Source organism: Python bivittatus, unplaced genomic scaffold (genome assembly GCF_059951505.1).
Source record: "Python bivittatus isolate LINGU-HERP-01145 unplaced genomic scaffold, Pbiv_v1 ctg000690_np1212, whole genome shotgun sequence".
Lineage (NCBI taxonomy): Eukaryota > Metazoa > Chordata > Lepidosauria > Squamata > Pythonidae > Python > Python bivittatus.
Window position 1 is genome coordinate 9,865,817 of NW_028277096.1, and position 18,524 is coordinate 9,884,340.

The window sequence follows — 18,524 nt, forward strand, 5'->3', positions numbered from 1 at the left end:
AAGGTGACATTGTTTAATAGAAGGGACTCGGAGCATGTCCTCTCTGCTAAATCTGGTGGGGTTGGCAGAAACAATGGGAGAGAGGCAGTCCCACAAGTAGCCTGGCCCTATGCCTGGGAGGGCTTTATAGGTGACAATTAGCACCGTGAACTGCACCCAGAAGCCTACTGTGAGCCTGTGCAACTCACAGAGCAGGGTGTTACATGGGCATAGCGAGAGATACCAAAATCTGCCCATGCTGTTGCATTCTGGACCAGCTGCTTCTTCTGAATACTCTTCAAGGGCAGCCCCATGTAGAGCCCCTTACAGTAATCCAAACAGGAGACTAAGACATGAGGAAGGCCTTCTAGCCCAAAAGGGGTCACAGTCTTCTTCTGTGTCTTTGTACTTGGCTGGGGAAGGCAGCCTACTCTTTTGTTGTCCCCTCCATTTTTATCCCTGCTGCCAGTTCTGCAATTGAACACCACCTAAAGGTGTGCAAGCTGACTTTGGTTTGTCACCAACAACGTTTAGTGCTAAAGAACAAAATAGCTACTACATTTTCCCAGCAGCTGTGGGGAAATTTAGGAATGTTGAGGAGGGGTCAAAATGGTCTAGACGATGCTGTGATCATGCAATGCCCCACCCCTTTTTACAAGTTTCATCTATACCTGGCAGATGAAAAATCTAAATCCAGGTCCTGATGCCAGAGGTCAGCCCCACAAGGTAGGCCAGATCAGGAAATCAACTGCATACAAAAAAAAAAAGCTAAAACTACTTTTATTGGATTTGGCTATAGTAACAGAATCTTGCAAGTCTGATTGTGTTATACTTTCTCCCTCTTCTTATACTCCAGTGAATTGAAGAGGTGTCTGCCTGAGCAGTTTCTGAATGTTATCTTATTGTTCTGGACTTTAAAAATGTTTCAGCCCCTTTTGCCCAGACAACAGAGCTGACATCACCATCAAAGTCATCTTCCTTACACTCTACACCACTGTCCACACCAACTTTAAAAACCAGGCTAGTTCAAAACACTCACCTGTTATGAAGCTTAGGAATTCATAGGTTGTATATCTTGGTTTGTAGCCACTTTCTCTCCCCCCCCCCCACCATTGAGCTGCTGAATTTTGATGTATATTTCAAAGACAATGATTTAATGAGCCAGTTATTTCTTGCCTTTTTTCTCTCTCCTCTTTGCCTCACCAGTTCCCTTTCATCTGACAATCCTCTTGTAATATCTCAAACCTGCGAGATAGTTTTCATGTTGTGGGTATCTTCCCCATGAGCTACTTCAGAGAACTGGCATGGTGGCAGTGGGGATAGATGGGGTAATCACAGGGAAGGAAGACCCATGGAAGCCAAAGCTGCTATTTATTCTGGTAATGTGCTGTGAATAATGGATTTTTTTCTCTCCCACTCTGTCATCAAAATCATCCTGAAAGAGAGAAATAAGCCAAGAGAACAGATTCATCAAGGTTGCACCTCTCAATGGTTATTAGTGATGATACTTCAGTGTACTAGGGGCTGAAGGAAGGCAACAGGAGAAAGCTGTTCCCTTTGGAACTTATATAGAAAATATTTTATGGTGATAGAGTTGTTACATTGCTAAATGCTCTGTAACCGGTTATCAAGCCCCGCGCAGCTGGGCTGAGATCAAGGAAGAAAGAACAGCATAGATATCAGGAAGCTGTCTTTAATGTATGGGGTAAATCAGTGTTTTTCAACCTTGGCAACTTTAAGATGTGTGGACTTCAACTCCCAGAATTTCCCAGCCAGCCTGCTTGAAGTTACCACGGTGGAAAAACACTGAAGTAAATAGAGAATCTTCGAAATGGTAAAAGGAATTTCCCACCCTCATTTTTAATGAATTTAATAAGTGTAGAGGGAATAGAGAATGGCCTTGAAGGACAGGAGGAAGAACCGCTATCAAGTCAACAGTCAGATAAGAGGGGCCTGAGCCTGGGCCCAGGAGGATGAGAACTATGCCAGAGGTTCAATCGTACTGGACAGGTCTCATCAGAGGAGTCAGACAAAGAGTGTCTTTCCCAGAAACAATATGGTGAGATGTAATTTACAGAAACCTTCTAGACAACCCATGACCCTTTGGGTCATCATTTCAGAGATATTTCCTTACCTAAACAGAGAAACAGAATGACCAAGTGCAAAAAAGCAGCGGAAGTGTGAGTGACTTACAACTTGCTGCCGGCTTCCCCATTGACTTTGCTTGTGGGAAGCTGGCAGGGAGCGTCAGGAATCTCCTTCCCTCCTTCCTTCCCTCCTTCCCTCCTTCCCTCCTTCCCTCCTTCCTTCCTTCCATTAATAGATAGGAATTAAATCCCTGTGTTCAGGAGCAGGGATGTCTTTATTTCTCTGAAACATCCATCTGTTTTAAGCTGAAAAGGGCTCCTGGAACTGCTAACAGAAGCAATAAGAATAATTCCTTAGGCAAAGGATTGGATGAGAGGACATAAATGACACCTTCCAATTCTATGATTCTATAAAAATGCAACATAACAGAAAATGTTTGTTCATTGCATTGATTGATACATCACCATCTCTCAAGGTTCCAGGTGGTTTATGAGCATAAAATTAAGTGTGGTTAAGGCACCAGGCTCAAAACCGGGAGACTGTGAGTTCTAGTCCTGCCTTTGGACTAACCCTAACCCTAACCAGAAAGGAGGGGTACCTTTGGTTTACAACCCTCTCCCTTCTCAAGTAGCTGGGACTGCGAGTATCCCCTCCCTCAGCAATTGCACAGGATGGGCAGAATCTATTTGGAGGAGGCTGTGCTTATAACCCAATGCTATCAACCTCAGGAATAAGTTTCAGAAAACCTCCAGGGCAGTGTTTCTCAGTCTCAGCAACTTTAAGATATGTGGACTTCAATTCCCAGAATTCCCTAGCCATCATGAAGTACACGCTTCTCAAAATTGCTAAGACTGAGAACCACTGCTCCAGGGAATAGCACTGTTATTTCTATTGAACTCTGTTCCTCCCAGGGCCATAGGACACCCAGCTTATTTGTTTCTGTGAGGTACTAATTGACCTATAATTAATAATCCTCACAGCTAACATAGAAAAAACATGCTAACATAGAAAAAATGCAAGAAAAACTTGTTGATATTGTTAGCCTTTTTGAGGTAGGCCAGGCCAAGAAACAGGCATAGCAGGAATGTTCTTTACTGCAGTAGGGTAGGATAAAGCCTATCCAAGTTTCCCTCTGTCCCATCTTATACTAAACAATATCAAGGTAGTGTTATGTTGAGTCTCTTTTTCACTCTTCCCTCTTTCTCCAGACTGAGTAATTTCTTCTGCAAGACACCCCACCCCATTCTTTCCCTTTCCCCAAGATCAACTCTGTATTCCTTTACAAATTAAATCTCTATAATAAGCAAAATATAGCCCAAATGAGGAGGGCTGTGCAATGTGTGATTCTCCAAAGATTTTAATTCCAATTAGCATCAGGTCTTGCCAGCTGGGCAGTGGTGAAGGAAGCTGGAACCCAGTGACATCTGCAAGGCTACCCAAAGCACACTGCTCCCCTTGCCATAAAGTGATAAACCGAAGGAGTATAGCAGAGGAATTAAAACTAGCATCCCTGCCAGAGACAGATCAAAATACAATATATAAAAATGTGAAAAACAGAGAGAGCCATATAGTTTTATATAGAGAAAAATAGGAACTATAATGCATCCAGTATTATCATCATCATAATCATCTCCACGGCAATGATCCCTTACATCTGGTTCGGCAGATGTGTCTCACCTGCCTGTGGGGAGTGAGAACTATGTGGAAAAAGAAGGGGAGTTGCTTTGCGCATTTCTACACCCTGTTCCATGAAGAGAAGAAAAGGGTCACCCACAATAAAAAGATGCAAGGCAGACGGAGGGCTGGCGACAGAGGTGGGGAAGAGCTGACAGTCCCTTCTGTATATCTGAACGCCAACACAAAGTCAACTGTTCTATTATTGAAAAGCCAAGCGTGCGAGGAAGCCATGAAATATTCATCGGGGTTTTGATGGCAGCTGAGCCATCCGCAAAAGCCCACACAAGCTTTTTGCTTCCATCTTAATAGCAGAAACAAGCTGCCTGCTTTGGAATCAGTTTGATTCCTCCATTTCTCAGTTGGTAGGATATCTGAAGCATCGTTTTCTACCTTATTTCCTTAACTGTATTTTTATTTACCTGATTGAATTTGTATGTATGTATGTAAATATATGTATATTTAATATTGTGAGCCACCTAGAGTTGGTTTGGAGTTTGGAGGCACTGAAATCAAATCCAAATCAAACCAGTCATTTGGACGGGTCTGTTTCTTCTTCTGGAAGGCAGAAGAGGAAGCAAATAAATATGCGAGTGCCTGTGAGCACGTATAAAGAAAGCTTGCCTTCATTGCCAGTCAAAAGGACTTGTCACACACTTGCACATACATGTGGTGCACATGTAAGCAAAGCTCCCTGATAGACAAAGTTGGTATTAGGGCTAGGCCATGTGACGGGTCTTTGATAAGAAGCACAAAAAGATCCAGGAAATTTCTACAATTCAGAAAAGATGCAAAGGATGCAAAGGCAAGAATTACACTCTCAAAACACCCAAATCTGTCTTTTTCTCTGCAAACATGGGTTAACCATGGCTTACATTTGCTTCATCATTCACCCTACTATGGTCTTCACCCCACCACACACACCCAACACCAAATATTAAGTGCAGTGCCTGCATGTTCTATTCTGGGAAGATAGACTCCAAAATTTCATAGAATTATACACTGGATTCACATAATATAATTAACTTGGTTTCTGAATTAAGCTATTTTCTGGGTTCACACACTACATCATACAATTAAATAATAATCTGAGTTGGCTTCACTCAACATGCTAAGTCACAACAAAGTTAACTAAGGTTTACACTAACCAAAGTAAGCAGTGGAGTGTACAAAAACAGCTGCTAGATCTTCATCAGACCAGGTTAAATGCAATGTGGGGATATTGTCTTCCATCTCCTTTCATTTCTCCTGTCTTGGCTAAAGAGAGGGTTGACTCTTTATCTTGATACAATAGCAGAGCAAAAACATCTTACAGTTAATTATTTACACGCCCAAATAATTCTGCAATCATTCCTATTTTCCCCTTTGACATAGCCTTTATCTTGTTCTCAGTCCTCAGAATGAGATAACCTTAAACAGTTATGACGATGTTTCTCAACCTTAGCAACTGTAAGACGTGTGGATTTCAGCTCCCAGAATTCTCCAGCCAGCATGGCTGGCTGGGGAATTCTGGGAGTTGTAGTCCACACGTCTTACAGTTGCCAAGGTTGAGAAACCCTGGGATATGAGCTGTGATGGTATAAAAGTAGCATTTTCCACTTACTCCAGCAACGTCCAACAACAGCCTCACAGTCTACAATATAAAATCTGTTAAATGTTGTTAGCCTTTACCATGGAGAGAAATCAGGTGACTTGCCATGATTGGGAAAAGGAACAATCGAAGCAAGATAGGGACTGTTAAGGGGAACATCAGATTTAATGCCTTCTGCCAACTCAAGAGTAAAAAGCTCTTTAATTCATTTGTGGGGAAAGATGCTGCATGGAATTTAGTGTTTATGCCATACCTTTAATTGTTCATGCAGGATATTTGTTTATTTTCATTTATTCAATGTCTATGGCTTCCCACTTGCTAAGCAACTGTGGGTACCTAGCCACACTGAAAACAACCCCTCAAATACATCAGTAATAAAAATTCAACAAAGCAGTAGAAACACACACAACACCTATCTTATAGAGATAATGGATAGAGAAGTAAACCACTTCATATTTGGGATTTAACTTCTAGGGCAGTGGTTCTTAAACTGTTTGACCCAATTTCCTCTTTTCCCAGTCTCAAACGATGTCATTAACCTCATAAACATCCCAGACTCCATTATTTTACACAAGCATCTTAGCAGCAGCAGCAGCAGTCTCAAACAGGATCCTTGACTCACAAACAAGCAATGCCAAATTGTTCCACTACCCCTAGGATATGCCCAGATTATCCCCTTGGGGGTAATTCCCCCAGTTTAAGAACCGCTGTCCCATGGACATTCTGAAGCATAGATGCACACAGAAATCAGGTCAGTGGCTGGCTTCATACATTGCTTTAAGTCCTGGTTTAATTTAAATGGGATTTGTTGAATAACATCACACTGAGCTAAAGCTAAACAAAGCACATTAAGGCTGAGGGTAAAGTGTGAAGACAGTCAGTGATTTGCCAGGTAGATACTGGCATCAGAAAATAGGAGAAAGATGAAGTTTTGAATGAGGGAATTTCTGATTTACAGCTGATTTCATTCATTCATTCATTCATTCATTCATTCATTCATTCATTCACAGTTGCTGTAAAATATATCACTGAAGATGGAGGGGGCAGTAGGAAGATTGGGGGGATGAGGGGGTGATCAAAGGACAGGCTGGTGGGAAGTTGCTGGGAATATTGGAATGGTGGCCAGCGAGTATATTGGGTAGCAGCAGTTGATGTTGAGAAGATTGCGGGTGGACTATCTCCAGACTGGTTGTCGGGAATATAGGTGACACCTCTGCCTCAATAACAGTAAGTTTTATTTGACCGGAGCTGTTTATGTAACACAACAGTTTCTCTATGCAAACACCATTCCAAAGGCAAAGCTGTAATTTGAAATACTGCCCGCTTTCCAATTTGTGTGAAAGTGCATTCCAGTTCTTTTAGTATCTATGCCTTCCTCATTTCCTGGATGTCTGTGAGGTCTGTTCCACGTTGTTGAGTCACTATGAAACTCCCAAATGTGTTGCTTTATCCTCTTTGAAGTTAGATGAATAAGAATTATTGATAGCCTAATCCCTGGACTTTTTATGTGCACAGCTGAATCCCAGGGGCTCTGCTATGGAGACCAAAGGCAGACGAAGCTGCTCAGCCCCTTACAGCATCAAGGATGGGATGCTCCAGCAGACCAACCAGAATGGGGCTGTTAGTGCAGTTTTGTGTGGGCACCACAGCTCCAGCAAGCCATCCTAGGACAGTATTGTTACTGAAGTAATGTGGGCAGATAGAAGGAGATGTCAAAGGAAACCAGCAGCCCTAGATGCTCAGCATCCTTAGCAGGGGTGTCTGTGGGGGAAAGGTGGTGTCAAAAAAGTCAAGATGGTTGAGGCTGCCATCTTCCCTTGTTTGACATCCCCATGGCCGTCCTTTCTAAGGAGGCAAATGCTAGAGCTCCTTTTTGGAATTAAACACCATTAATAAATTAAGGGAGCAATATATGCAATTTCCTTAGTGTGCTAACCTGCAGTCTAAACACTTAATACAATAGGACTTGGTCCTGAATAGATATGCCTAGAATTATATTCTGAATAACTTTAAACCTGTCAGATGGACAATTTGATTTTTGTCCTTACCTTGGATTCACTTCCCTTGAGCCCTCGGGACTCTTGCATAATAGTTGTGGCCTAGAACTGATAGCTGCATAAGCATTTCTGAGCAGGAATAGTCTATCTGAAATGTGCAATGATCTTAGAGGTCCATAACAAATTCACTTCACCTCTTGTGGCATCATGGAAGAGGTCTGATTTTGGCACGTTGGAACCTGCTTTAGTCCGCTGGCCATTTGGCTCAGGATTCTCTTGAGTGTTTCATCCTTTAAATGGGAGAGACCAAGGACTTTTTCCTCTTACCAAAAAGGTACAAAAATTAGTTACAATTGTTCCCCAATGCTTCTCGGGGGTAGCCCCCACTCAGCAGAATATCCTTCCCCCTGAAATGCCTACGGGCCACTTTGTGGATGTTCTGGAAGCAAATGAAAGTGGTTTTATTGCAATGAGCCCCATTGACTGGTTGTGGGGCACGGTAGTCTTAAGTTTGGCTTTGCTTTTTGATCTCCTGATTGTGATTTGGAGGAGGTTCCATTAATAAAGGAAAGATGGATATCTGTAGGAGGGCAAACCCTGAACATTGCTGATGTGCTTCCTGTCTTCCTCCCTCTCTTCTCCTCCCTCCCTCCCTCCCTTCCTTCCTTCCTCTGGAATGACAGGTATTCCGAAGAGGATATCCGGCAGAAAGTTGGCACCTTCCGGCAGATGCTGATGGAGAAGGAGGGTGTCCTCACCCGCGAAGACCAACATGGACGGCATATGTGAGTATGGAGAGGTTGCTATGCAAGCAGAATGCTGAACAATGCAATCACATCAATTTGGTTTCACTTTCTCCAGCTCTGCGGAGCAGACTCAGAAGAGTCTAATTGCCCCCAAATCCTTGCATGTAGAAACTTAGCAAGCCAGCAAGAAGGATGAGCTGGATTCTCTATCCAGCATTCACACACAGAGATAGACATGCACAGCTCTTTTTTGTCTCCTTTGTAACCTAAAAGTGTTGACTCTGCCTGGCTGGTTTTCATCAATCTTGTCATGGAATATTGTTACAGTCTAGAAGACTATTAAGGGAGGGGTCTAGCTGTTCTTGGCCAGTTCTTGATCATGGAAATTCATGTCTTGTATCCAGCAGTTGTACTTTGATCTTCTCCTGGTCTTTGGTACATCATTGTTTTAGTCCACCCTCGTATGTTGTTGTATTTCCACGCACTGGTGCATTCAAATGCATGTACTTGACTGAGCATTCATTCAGTTCAATATTCATCATGGTCACTAGAAAAGGTTATTGGCTGGGTAAGCCTGCAAAGAGATTTCTCTCTGTTGAGCTAGCTCTTGGTTTCTGTATGTCCAAAGTACCCTTCCAACAGTGTGGATAGATTTTGCCAAGGGCTAATTCAGGCTAAAGATGGGGGCTTCCATCATCCCAACCAAAGAAGTCTTCTTCTGTCAAATGGCAGACCATCCCTGCTGTCATTGGTTGGTTAACCAATCTGTTTCCTGCCTGCTATCAGGAAGCCACCAACATAGAAAAAGGAGGAAGCAACTTGCTTTAAACAGTACCATAGTCTTCTCCTCCGCATCTCTGGAGTTTCTGGGTGCTTTCCTAAGGGATGAGGAAGATGGTGGTTCTGCTTCCCTGCTCAACCCTCTTCATCATTAAGGCTTGTTGCTTCTCCTGAACTAACAGGGATTGTTACTCAGTGCCAAGCAAGTGAATTGCATGTGACTGTACAGCCCATCAACCAGGGTAGCCACCAGGGAGGCCAAGAGAGAAATCAGGAGGATTTTCAGCACAGGAATAGTCACTGAGTCCCTGATTAATATGAAGGCTTCATTAGGGCTGGCCATTGGGGGCAACAGAGATAAATTAGCCACGGCGCTGAGGAAGGAAAGGAGAAAAGCAGGCAACATGAACAGAGTGGAGTCAAAAGATACAAAAGGAGTCTTAAGCTTTAGTTTCCAAGGTTAGATCAATTTCTTTTTTTAGCAACCTCCATCTGCTTTGCTCATAATCATGAGCTTGCTGCAGGCATCGTGAACTTCCCCTGTTTTCAAATAGGGGTGGGCTAGCTATGTTTACATAATATGATTAACTAGGTTAGCTAAGGATCTGCTGGCAGCATCTGCATAACGTGTTTGCATTTGCACCACAAAGGTTAGTTAGTGCTGGCCTTGGTTCGGTTTGTTTGGTAGGTTAATGTGATGTGAGAACCCAGCCTGTTTGGTTAGTTTATGGGTCAAAGTACTGCAAGGTTAAGCGCACTGTTTAAACCCAGATGATGGGTTATTGAGAGCAGATTGCCTTTGCTTCTCAAGCTCCACTGACACCCCCAAAAGTTTCATTTCAACCAAGTTCCAAAAGTTTGTCCTATCAGGTGAAAAGCAGCTAAAGGAGTTCATTTGGAGATTGAAAACTGAAGTGCTTCAAAACCCCCTCTTCTTCCTACCTGCCCCATTTCTTCTATTTTATATATATACAATACCATCATGTATTTTAAGGCAAATCATGCCACCTCCTATGTTCTGCATATGTGATGGAATGGACTTATGAAGGCCAGGTTCAGGGAGATAAGCATGTTCTTAGGAGTGTGGGAAGTTCAAGAAGATGAGGCTGGCACCTCCCTAAGGAATTCATGATGTTGTGCCTGGCTGGCTTGGGAACTAGGATTCAGTCTGGTGAGATTGATGTCAGGTTCAGCCCAAAGAACTCCAAGAGACAGTGCAATACAGTTCTGTTGCGTTTATTAGCTTCAACCTCAAGACAGAAATCTCACCAGACTGAACCCTAGTTCCCAAGCCAGCCAGCCACAACACCGTGAATTCCTTAGGGAGGTGCCAGCCTCATCTTCTTGAACTTCCCACGCTCCTGTTGGGGGCTAAGAACACGCTTATTTCCCTGAGCATGGCCTTCATAAGTCCATTCCATCACAGCATTACAACATCGTATTCTCCATTATTTTGCAGATGAGAATTAAGGATACGTTGTTCTCCCACCAATGGCTGGGTACTTGTAGATGACCTCTGGTAGAAGCGGGATAGGGGTGGTCATAAATAAATAAATAAATCCTGTTTCCTTCTTGAGCTCTTGGCAGCTTTCATTAACATTGATCACAGTATCCTTCTGGATCAGCTTTGGGGATCAGGAGTGGGTGGCATTATGTTGTGCTGGTTCTCTTCCTTCCTCGAGGGCCAGTTCCAGTCAGTGCTGATGGGAGGAGAGGTCTAGTCTGCAGCCCATGATTTACAAGGTCCCAAAGGCCTCAGCACTCCCTCCACTCCTGTTTAACATCTACATGAAGCCTCTGGGTGAGGTCATCTGGCGACAAGAGGTGAGGTATCATCAGCATGCTGATGATACTCAACTTTATATCTCCTGGCCACCCAAATGATACCGTGGAGGTTCTCTCTTGGTGTCTGGAGGCTGTGGGGGTCTGGATGGGAAAAAACAGGCTTCAGCTCAAACCTAGCAAGACCGAGTGGCTCTGGGTTTTAGGACTCCCCAGTTCTGGAGAGCTTCCATCTCTTGCTCTGGATGGGGTGGTGCTACCTTAAAAAGCATTGGTATGCAGTTTGAGAGTCCTCCTGGACTTGTGACTGCTGTTTGTGGAACAGGTGGCAATTGTGGCTAGGAGGGGTTTTGCACAGCTTGCGTTGAACACCAGTTGTGCCCATTCCTGGACCAAGAATCTTTACTCATGCTCAGTCATGTTTTAGACAACTACTGAATGGACAACTGCAATGAAGTTGACATGGGTCCATCCTTGAAGAGCATCCAGAAGTTGCTGCTGGTTCAAAATGCAGTGGCATAGGCAGTTATGACTGTTCCTTATGAGCCTTTTCTGTTGTGGCACCTGCTCTTTGGAACATCATCCCCCCAGAGATTAGATTAGCCCCATCCCTACTGGCCTTTCATTAAGGCCTTAAAAACATGGCTGTGTAACTGGGCATGGGGATTGGAACATGTGGCAGTGCTCACAAGATAGTTATGTTGATGGGTGTTTATGGTTTTATCTTGGCTGCCAATTATGTATTTATTGTTGTAGTGTTTATTATACAGTGTAGTTTTTTAATAGTTGTTAGCTGCCCAGAGTCATCATGATGAGATAGGCAGCCATATAAGTTGAAATAAATAAATAAATAAAAGCTACGGCCTGAGAATGAGATAAGAGAACTACATGGGATCCTGATACTCTGCCTCTCAATACCTGTTGCTGAAGAAGACAATGCTATTGGAATGATGTCTTCCCTGTGGTTTTCCTCTTAGCATCTGCTAGAACCCTACTGGAATGGAGTGCTGGATCAGTTAGGCCTTTGGCGTGATCCAACACAATATTCTTCTTTTGGCTGATCTTGTGAAAGAACTAGAAGGATGTACAGCCTGCTTTATGATGCTGTAGCTCACAACCTATCCAATATGGATATATGGCAGTACCACAAAGCCAGATCCAAGCGAGAGCAATGAATTTAATCTTTTCTCTCAACTGAAGAACATTTGTATTGTGTTTCAATCTTCTCTTGCCCATAAATTATTGCAAAAAAAGGGCACGCATGGAGGATGCACCCCCCTTTTCAGTCCTCTGTATATGAGACAATCATGAACTGAAGCTCATGAGCGCTGTACGTAACAATTAACCCTCTATTTACTCTCCAATCACTGTAGAAACGGAAGTCTGTACCAGAAGGCTGCATGGATATGTCCATGAACTTACCAAGGGACAAACTTGACTCAGAGGATACTTTCACTTTTATCCATGGAGAAAACTATGAATAGGCTTTTTACCCATCCAAAAGCTATGTTCTCTTTTCTATTTCTCCAGTCCACTAATATCTCTCTCCCAAACATCCTGGGGTTCATTTCCTTTAAAACAGCCAATTATTCACTTGTCTTATAATCGGGTTAAGCTTCTTGAACAGCAGAGATTAATGTCTCCCAGCCGGTATCTGCTGGGTTGTACTGCCCTTGCTGCAATTTCCCCCTTCTGATTTCTTTCTAAGGGAAAGCTGGTGAGTTCCACCTCCAAAAAGCAATTGTCAGCCACGATATTGTGATTATATGCTTTTTCTGAAAAAGGAGGGACCAAGGCAGAGGGAATGACATTTCCAAATGTTATTATAGTGATTTTTCTCTTGTCCATGATGGATTTTTGTTGGTGAGGGGGCATTGCTTACACTCTGATTCAATGCTTTTTGAATTGTAAAGATAGATAGCTCTCACTAAGGGATTCGTTCTTACTGACAAAACATGGGTTAAATTTTAATAAATAAATAAATAAATAAATAAATAAATAAATAAATTTAAAGGGATTCCTCTTCCCATGCTACCTAATCCAAGGAAGAAATAATTTGGAAAGCTAAGGCCAGATTCTCAGATTTAAAACATCATCTGGTTTATGAATAATGGTTATAGAGATGTCATAAGGGCTTTGATAATTTGTGGGATTGATCCAAGATATAGCACCCAAGTCATATTTTGTGATTTCTCTCTCTCTTTTTTTATTAATATAGCAAAGCAAAGTAAGGTTCAGTTTCAAGCAACATTCATTACAACAACTTAGCTAAGCAAGCAAATTCTGAAATATCCAAGAAGTGCCAATAAATCCATAATGCAAGGTCAGACTTGACTGATGCATGCCAAAAATTTCTAAGCTAAATTACTTTCCTACTAACAAAGTAAAACTTTCTCCTTTAGAATTGTTCTTGTTATGTGTATGAGTCTAAAAGTTTAGCTAAATGAGAAATTTTCTCCTCTTACATTCCTTCCCTGCTTCCTACTTAGAGATAAGTAGGATAGATTGTCATAGATCATCATGGAGAAAATCTATCTATGTGGTCTCTAGGAGTCGAAAACCGCCTGATGGCACATACTCAGTCAATCAATCACTTAGAGATAAGCAAGGGGGTTAATTACTCCGGCTGCCATTCTTTCTCTCAGGTTGGCAGGACATAAGTCTCTCTTCCTCTCTCCTGGCTTCCCACAAGCTATCTGTCTTGGGTAGATTTGTCCTATGACAATGTTCTCCTTCCTTCAGTGGATCTTCTCCCCACTCAAGAGTCTTCCCTGGGCGGTCCTGAAAAGGCTGTCCTAGAATTTATATTGGTCTGCTAACCATTAGACTTCCATTTCTCCTTCTTCTTCCCATAAGAGTTTTCTTTAAAACTCCAGCCTTTTCATCCTCCTCTTACCAGCTCAGCAGCAGCCCCTTTTTTCTATGCTATCTCTACTGTCAGGGTTTGGTATCAGCTAGAAAGAACAATGGGTCAAGCTGGGTGTAATTGTGACATGATAGCAGAGAGCCCTGGGCAACTGCATGCTGACACAGGAGGTCTTTGGGCAATGCTGGTCTTTGCATAAGTATAGTGTATGCTGATTTATACATATATGCTAATTTATACATGCCAATTTAGAATGAGTTATAGCAACATAAATATAGCAATATAATACATTTCACTTTAATAAGAAATACTATGACCACATGAATTGTCTGCTTCCTCTTCAGTCTTTCTCCAGATACTAAAGACTGGTGGGCAACTTCAGTTCCCCTGACCGTTCTCTTTAGTTGAGATCTTTTTCTCATTTTAGAATTATTGCTGCACTGTTTATAAATGTGTAGAAACAGCAACTGTAAAATACAACAAATGTTACATTCATTAAGGCAAACTTCCATTGGGTCACAAAAGCAGATCTTTCAAGCTGATTGTTCCAAAATGCAAGTAATATTATTAGATATATATTCCTACATTTTTTTATAAAAGCGCTCAATTCATTTAATATTTGTGCATTTCTAAATTGTGTAAATTCCAATGTGAGTTGTCAGTAGAAAGTAATTATCCTTTGGGTGAAGACTTTCCCCAGATTTCGTGATGTAATACTCAGATACCTTAAAATATTTTAAAACATACATTTCAACAACAGGCATACACTTAAGGAGATTTGGAAAGATAATTTCTTCAAAAACATACTTAAATACAACTTTTCAAATGCATTTTAGAAAAATATACACTCCACCCATAAAAGTAAAAACGGAGTGGACAGACTTATGAGTATGTGCGAAATTAACCTGAACTAGGAATATATTGATCCCTGCAAATTTGCTAAAGACTGAAATTTGCTCAATCTCTCCATTTTCCCTCATAATTAAAGTGGTTATGTGTGTTTGTGTGTGTGTGTATCTATCTATCTATCTGTCTGTCTGTCTGTCTGTCTGTCTGTCTGTCTACCTACCTACACACACACACACAGGGAAACATTACAAAAATACAGTTTTGATGTGACTGTAGCACATAGTAATAATGAAATTACTTTTGTACGGTGTTTGACAATATGCACACCGTAAAACCCACAAAGAACCCAAGGCAAGCATGCATAAAATCATATTCAAATCAGATAATGTTTTTATTTTAATAATATCCTTTTGTATGCCTGTTTTTATTCACTTGTTATTTTATTGATTGTTGTACGCCGCCCAGAGTCATTTTCGGTGAGACGGGCGGCTCTATAGATGTGATATATAAATAATAAATAGATAGATAAATAAATAAATGTTCAGAATGGGGCTTTCCCCGTAATACCAGATATACGGGTAAGCTCTGAAGCAGAGCACTGTTTCCCTCCTTTTTTCTTGGACAGAGTGATAGAAAATCATCAGATGGTGGACGGAGAAGAATACGCCATACAGTACGCAGAGTATGAAGAAGGTTGCCCACTGCAGTGTGACTGTGCAACTGACTGTTACCAATATGACAAAAGTCACCAGGAATACAGGTGAGTTTCAAGGATATCAGTAGAGAGTGTTTCTCAACCTTGGCAACTTGAAGATGGGTGGGCTGGGGAATTCTGGGAGTTGAAGTCCACCCATCTTCAAGTTGCTACGGTTGAGAAACCCTGCAGTAGAGGCTCCATGGGCAGCTCTTTCATCACTAAGGTGCACTGATTTTCTAGCAAGATCTTAATGTTCCCTGAAGTTTAATCAGAACCCTTTTGGAACACAAAGCTTAATCTTACAGATAAGAGCTTTATTGTTGGTTCACTTCAGATGGCAACTATGGATTTGCCTCTGCCAAACAAGAACAACCAAACAGATAAAAAACAATTCCTGTGCTACACACAAATGGTTGCTTAGATGTTAAAGTGAGCAAGTCAAGGAAACAGACTGAGCAGCTGAGCCAATTTGCCTGGGAATAGTTTTTTTCACAGTGAAATTTTGGAATGAAATACTAGCTTCCTGACAAACAGAGGAAACCATACTTGTAGTAAATACTGGTAGAAAATCTGATTCTTCTACTTTTCTTAGGATAAGCCCGCACATCCACCAGTGACATCTCAATGCTAGCTAACACAAAGGCTCAAATTTCAGCTGTCAGTTGGAATTTTTGACTTTGGGAGACCAAGTTTGTTGTGATTTTGGAAATTGTGAGAGTGGTAACGTTTCTTGTTGTTTTATCTCCTTGCCCTTGTTCAGGACCAGCCTTCTGTGCAACACCATGGGACTAGATCTGCTAGTTATTTATTTTCTGTGTTGAAAAGTTGAAGGAGTTGGATATGTTTGGCCTGGAGAAAAAAACAAAAGATGACATTGTAGCAGTGGGACTGTCCATGGGGAGGGGAGTGCCAGTTAGAGCCCCGACCCTTTTATATGTACATTGATGCTACACACGTGTAGAAAGGGGTGGGTCTTTGTGTGGTTATAGCTGCTACCTTGACTTTTTATCCCCCACAATGAATGCCCTCATCTAGCAAGATAAAACCCTCTAAGTTCTTAATCGTATTTTACCTTTTTTCTCTGGACTGTCTAGTTCTTGCTCAGAATATCCAGATGTATCTTCTTGATGCATCTCTCTGGTAAGATACCACTACCTGTTTTAATCTGGGGAATACAGTCTTCCTCCCTGGCCAAAACCAAACATATCTTAATCTTTTTTATTGTCTTCTGACAAAGTTGCCAGCACTCAGGAGACTAGACTGCAATGACCTGATTAATCCCCCAGCGGCCACATTAATTACATACGGTACAGGCTGCTTCACACTATATGAATAACCTGATTCCCCTACATAGAGCACAAATGAACTGAACAGGCTGGGTTTATGCAACACGCTAAAGCACAAAAGAAATGAAGATTCCTGCAAATGTGGCTGTTAGGTTTTTAACCAGGTCCACGTGTTGTACGAATGCAGCCAACATGCTGCTATTCACACACCTCTGTTGTGCTGTTGGGGCAAGCTTCTAATGACAAAGTACTTGAATGGAGAATAAATTGTACAAATGTAACCAGCAATATAACCTCAAATCATGGTCTAGTGGGTATCCACCTTCTGTACTGATTATGTAAGGGCCTTTTCATCATTGTAGAGGGATGAATTTAAGAGAATTCTCCAGGGATGTCTGCAGGGTGTGGTGGAAAAAAGTCAAGATGGCCAAGATGTCAGTGCAATTGAAGTTCTGCCTGGTTTTTATGTGCATCACACAATTGAGGTCACCATGAAGTTTTTGACCACACCCTTCAGATGCCCCTGGAATTCCCTCTACACCACATCTGATTCTGCCTTTCTTTTTCTTTCTTCCACCAAACACCGACCCTTTTCCTCCCTTGGATCTTTTTCTTCCTCCTTTCCTAGTAAGGAAAAAGAATTGCTCTTACAGCAGCGATTAACCACTTTTTGCTCCCAAACGTCTTGTTCCGCAGCAAATTACAAGAAAAAATGGTTTAACTTTCCAGCATGTGAGATTGCTCCAGGCTCACCTTTGCTACAGATTCTTCAGGCTGGATGATCAAATACCAAGGATTCTGCAGTGATGAGTTAGTCATTGGCAGGGCTTAGATAGTATGATATTTCAAGACCTTTCCAACTCAGGGACCGGGTTCACACAACAGATTAGACTATGCTAAAATAAAGTTGAGCATTTGTGGTTGAGGGTATTGTGGAAACTCAGCCATGGTTGGAGCATGTTGTGCGAAGCACGCCGTTGCGTGAAGCTGTCAGATGGGATTTTGGAGGAGCATAACATTATGCTGTGTGAACACTGTCCTTGTGTTTTGTTGCCCCCTTCCTCTTTAGGACTTAGTGTGTTGCATGAATCCAATGCAAAATTCTAGGCTTCCACGTCCAGCAATTTTAAGGACCAATAATTTTACCCGGCAGTTAATTCCATATGAAAAAGGCCCTGACAATTTTGAGGCTTATAGCTTTCCATTTAATTCAGGTCATTCTCTGATTTATCCCTCACGGTGATATGAAGAAATATGCAATTCAGGCACACGAGACCCTTTTTGTGAAATAAATGAAGTCATCCTATCTGCACTCCCTGTAAAGGGACCCACTTTTATTTATTTAGTGCTGCAGATACCTTAGGCTCTACTGCTGCTGGCTGAGTTTCGCTGCTCTTTTAATGTGCTTTTAATCTTACCTTTGTTTTCCATTTTTCTATTTTATGGTTTTAATTTCTGCCTGCATCACCCAGAGAGCTTACTAAGAGTGCTATAAAAATGCTGCTGCCACCAACACCCACAGATACATTCATATATAGGCATTTTTATTTTAAACACTTCTCTGTGGCTTCCCTTCTGATGCATGTTCTGGAACAGCAGACAAGAAGTAGAAATAATTATTTTTTTATATACCAGGAAGCTTGAAACTACGATAAAAATGTAATATTAATATATTACCTCTTTAGAGAGACGATTCCGTAAGGGAAGGCAGCAAGACAATTGCTGAGGGACCCTGTGAGGGAAAACCTTTCCCAGAAGTAGCTTAAAACCATCAACTGAGGGTCTTCTTCAAATGGACAAGCATCCCCTCTGGCTTGAAATATAGGTAGCGGCAAAGATAAAGATGTATTTTCAACCACTGCAAACATATCTTTCTAAAACCAGGCGATGCCTTTTCTGTTTACACACCCCTTTTCACATTATGTGTCTAAGCTTTATTTTAAAGCAGACATTATTATGTTTGTCTTTGCTCCAAAAGTGTTTGAGATCTCTCTTTCTACTCTTCTGGGATTGCTGGAGTTCCCTTTTATGCATCTATAATTTTTTTGTATTGGAACCTGTTATTTCATTTGTTTTACTGCAGCTTCCCCCTTCCCTAAGCACCCTGGAGAGGTACTAAAATTCCCAGAATTCCAAGTTAGCACTGCTGAGAATTCTGGGTATCTGTCATTCCAATTCATTTATGTTTG

The 18,524-nt window shown here is 41.8% G+C and overlaps 1 protein-coding gene across 1 annotated transcript in view; it reads left to right on the top strand.

The window, feature by feature from the left end:
• SRRM3 (serine/arginine repetitive matrix 3) overlaps window positions 1–18,524 on the top strand; it is a 70,202-nt gene that overhangs the window by 7,247 nt on the left and 44,431 nt on the right. The window contains exons 2-3 of the mRNA XM_088152560.1: window positions 8,013–8,114; window positions 14,978–15,112. Coding sequence (XP_088008686.1) covers window positions 8,013–8,114; window positions 14,978–15,112 — 237 coding nt within the window. The remainder of the gene's footprint in view (window positions 1–8,012; window positions 8,115–14,977; window positions 15,113–18,524) is intronic.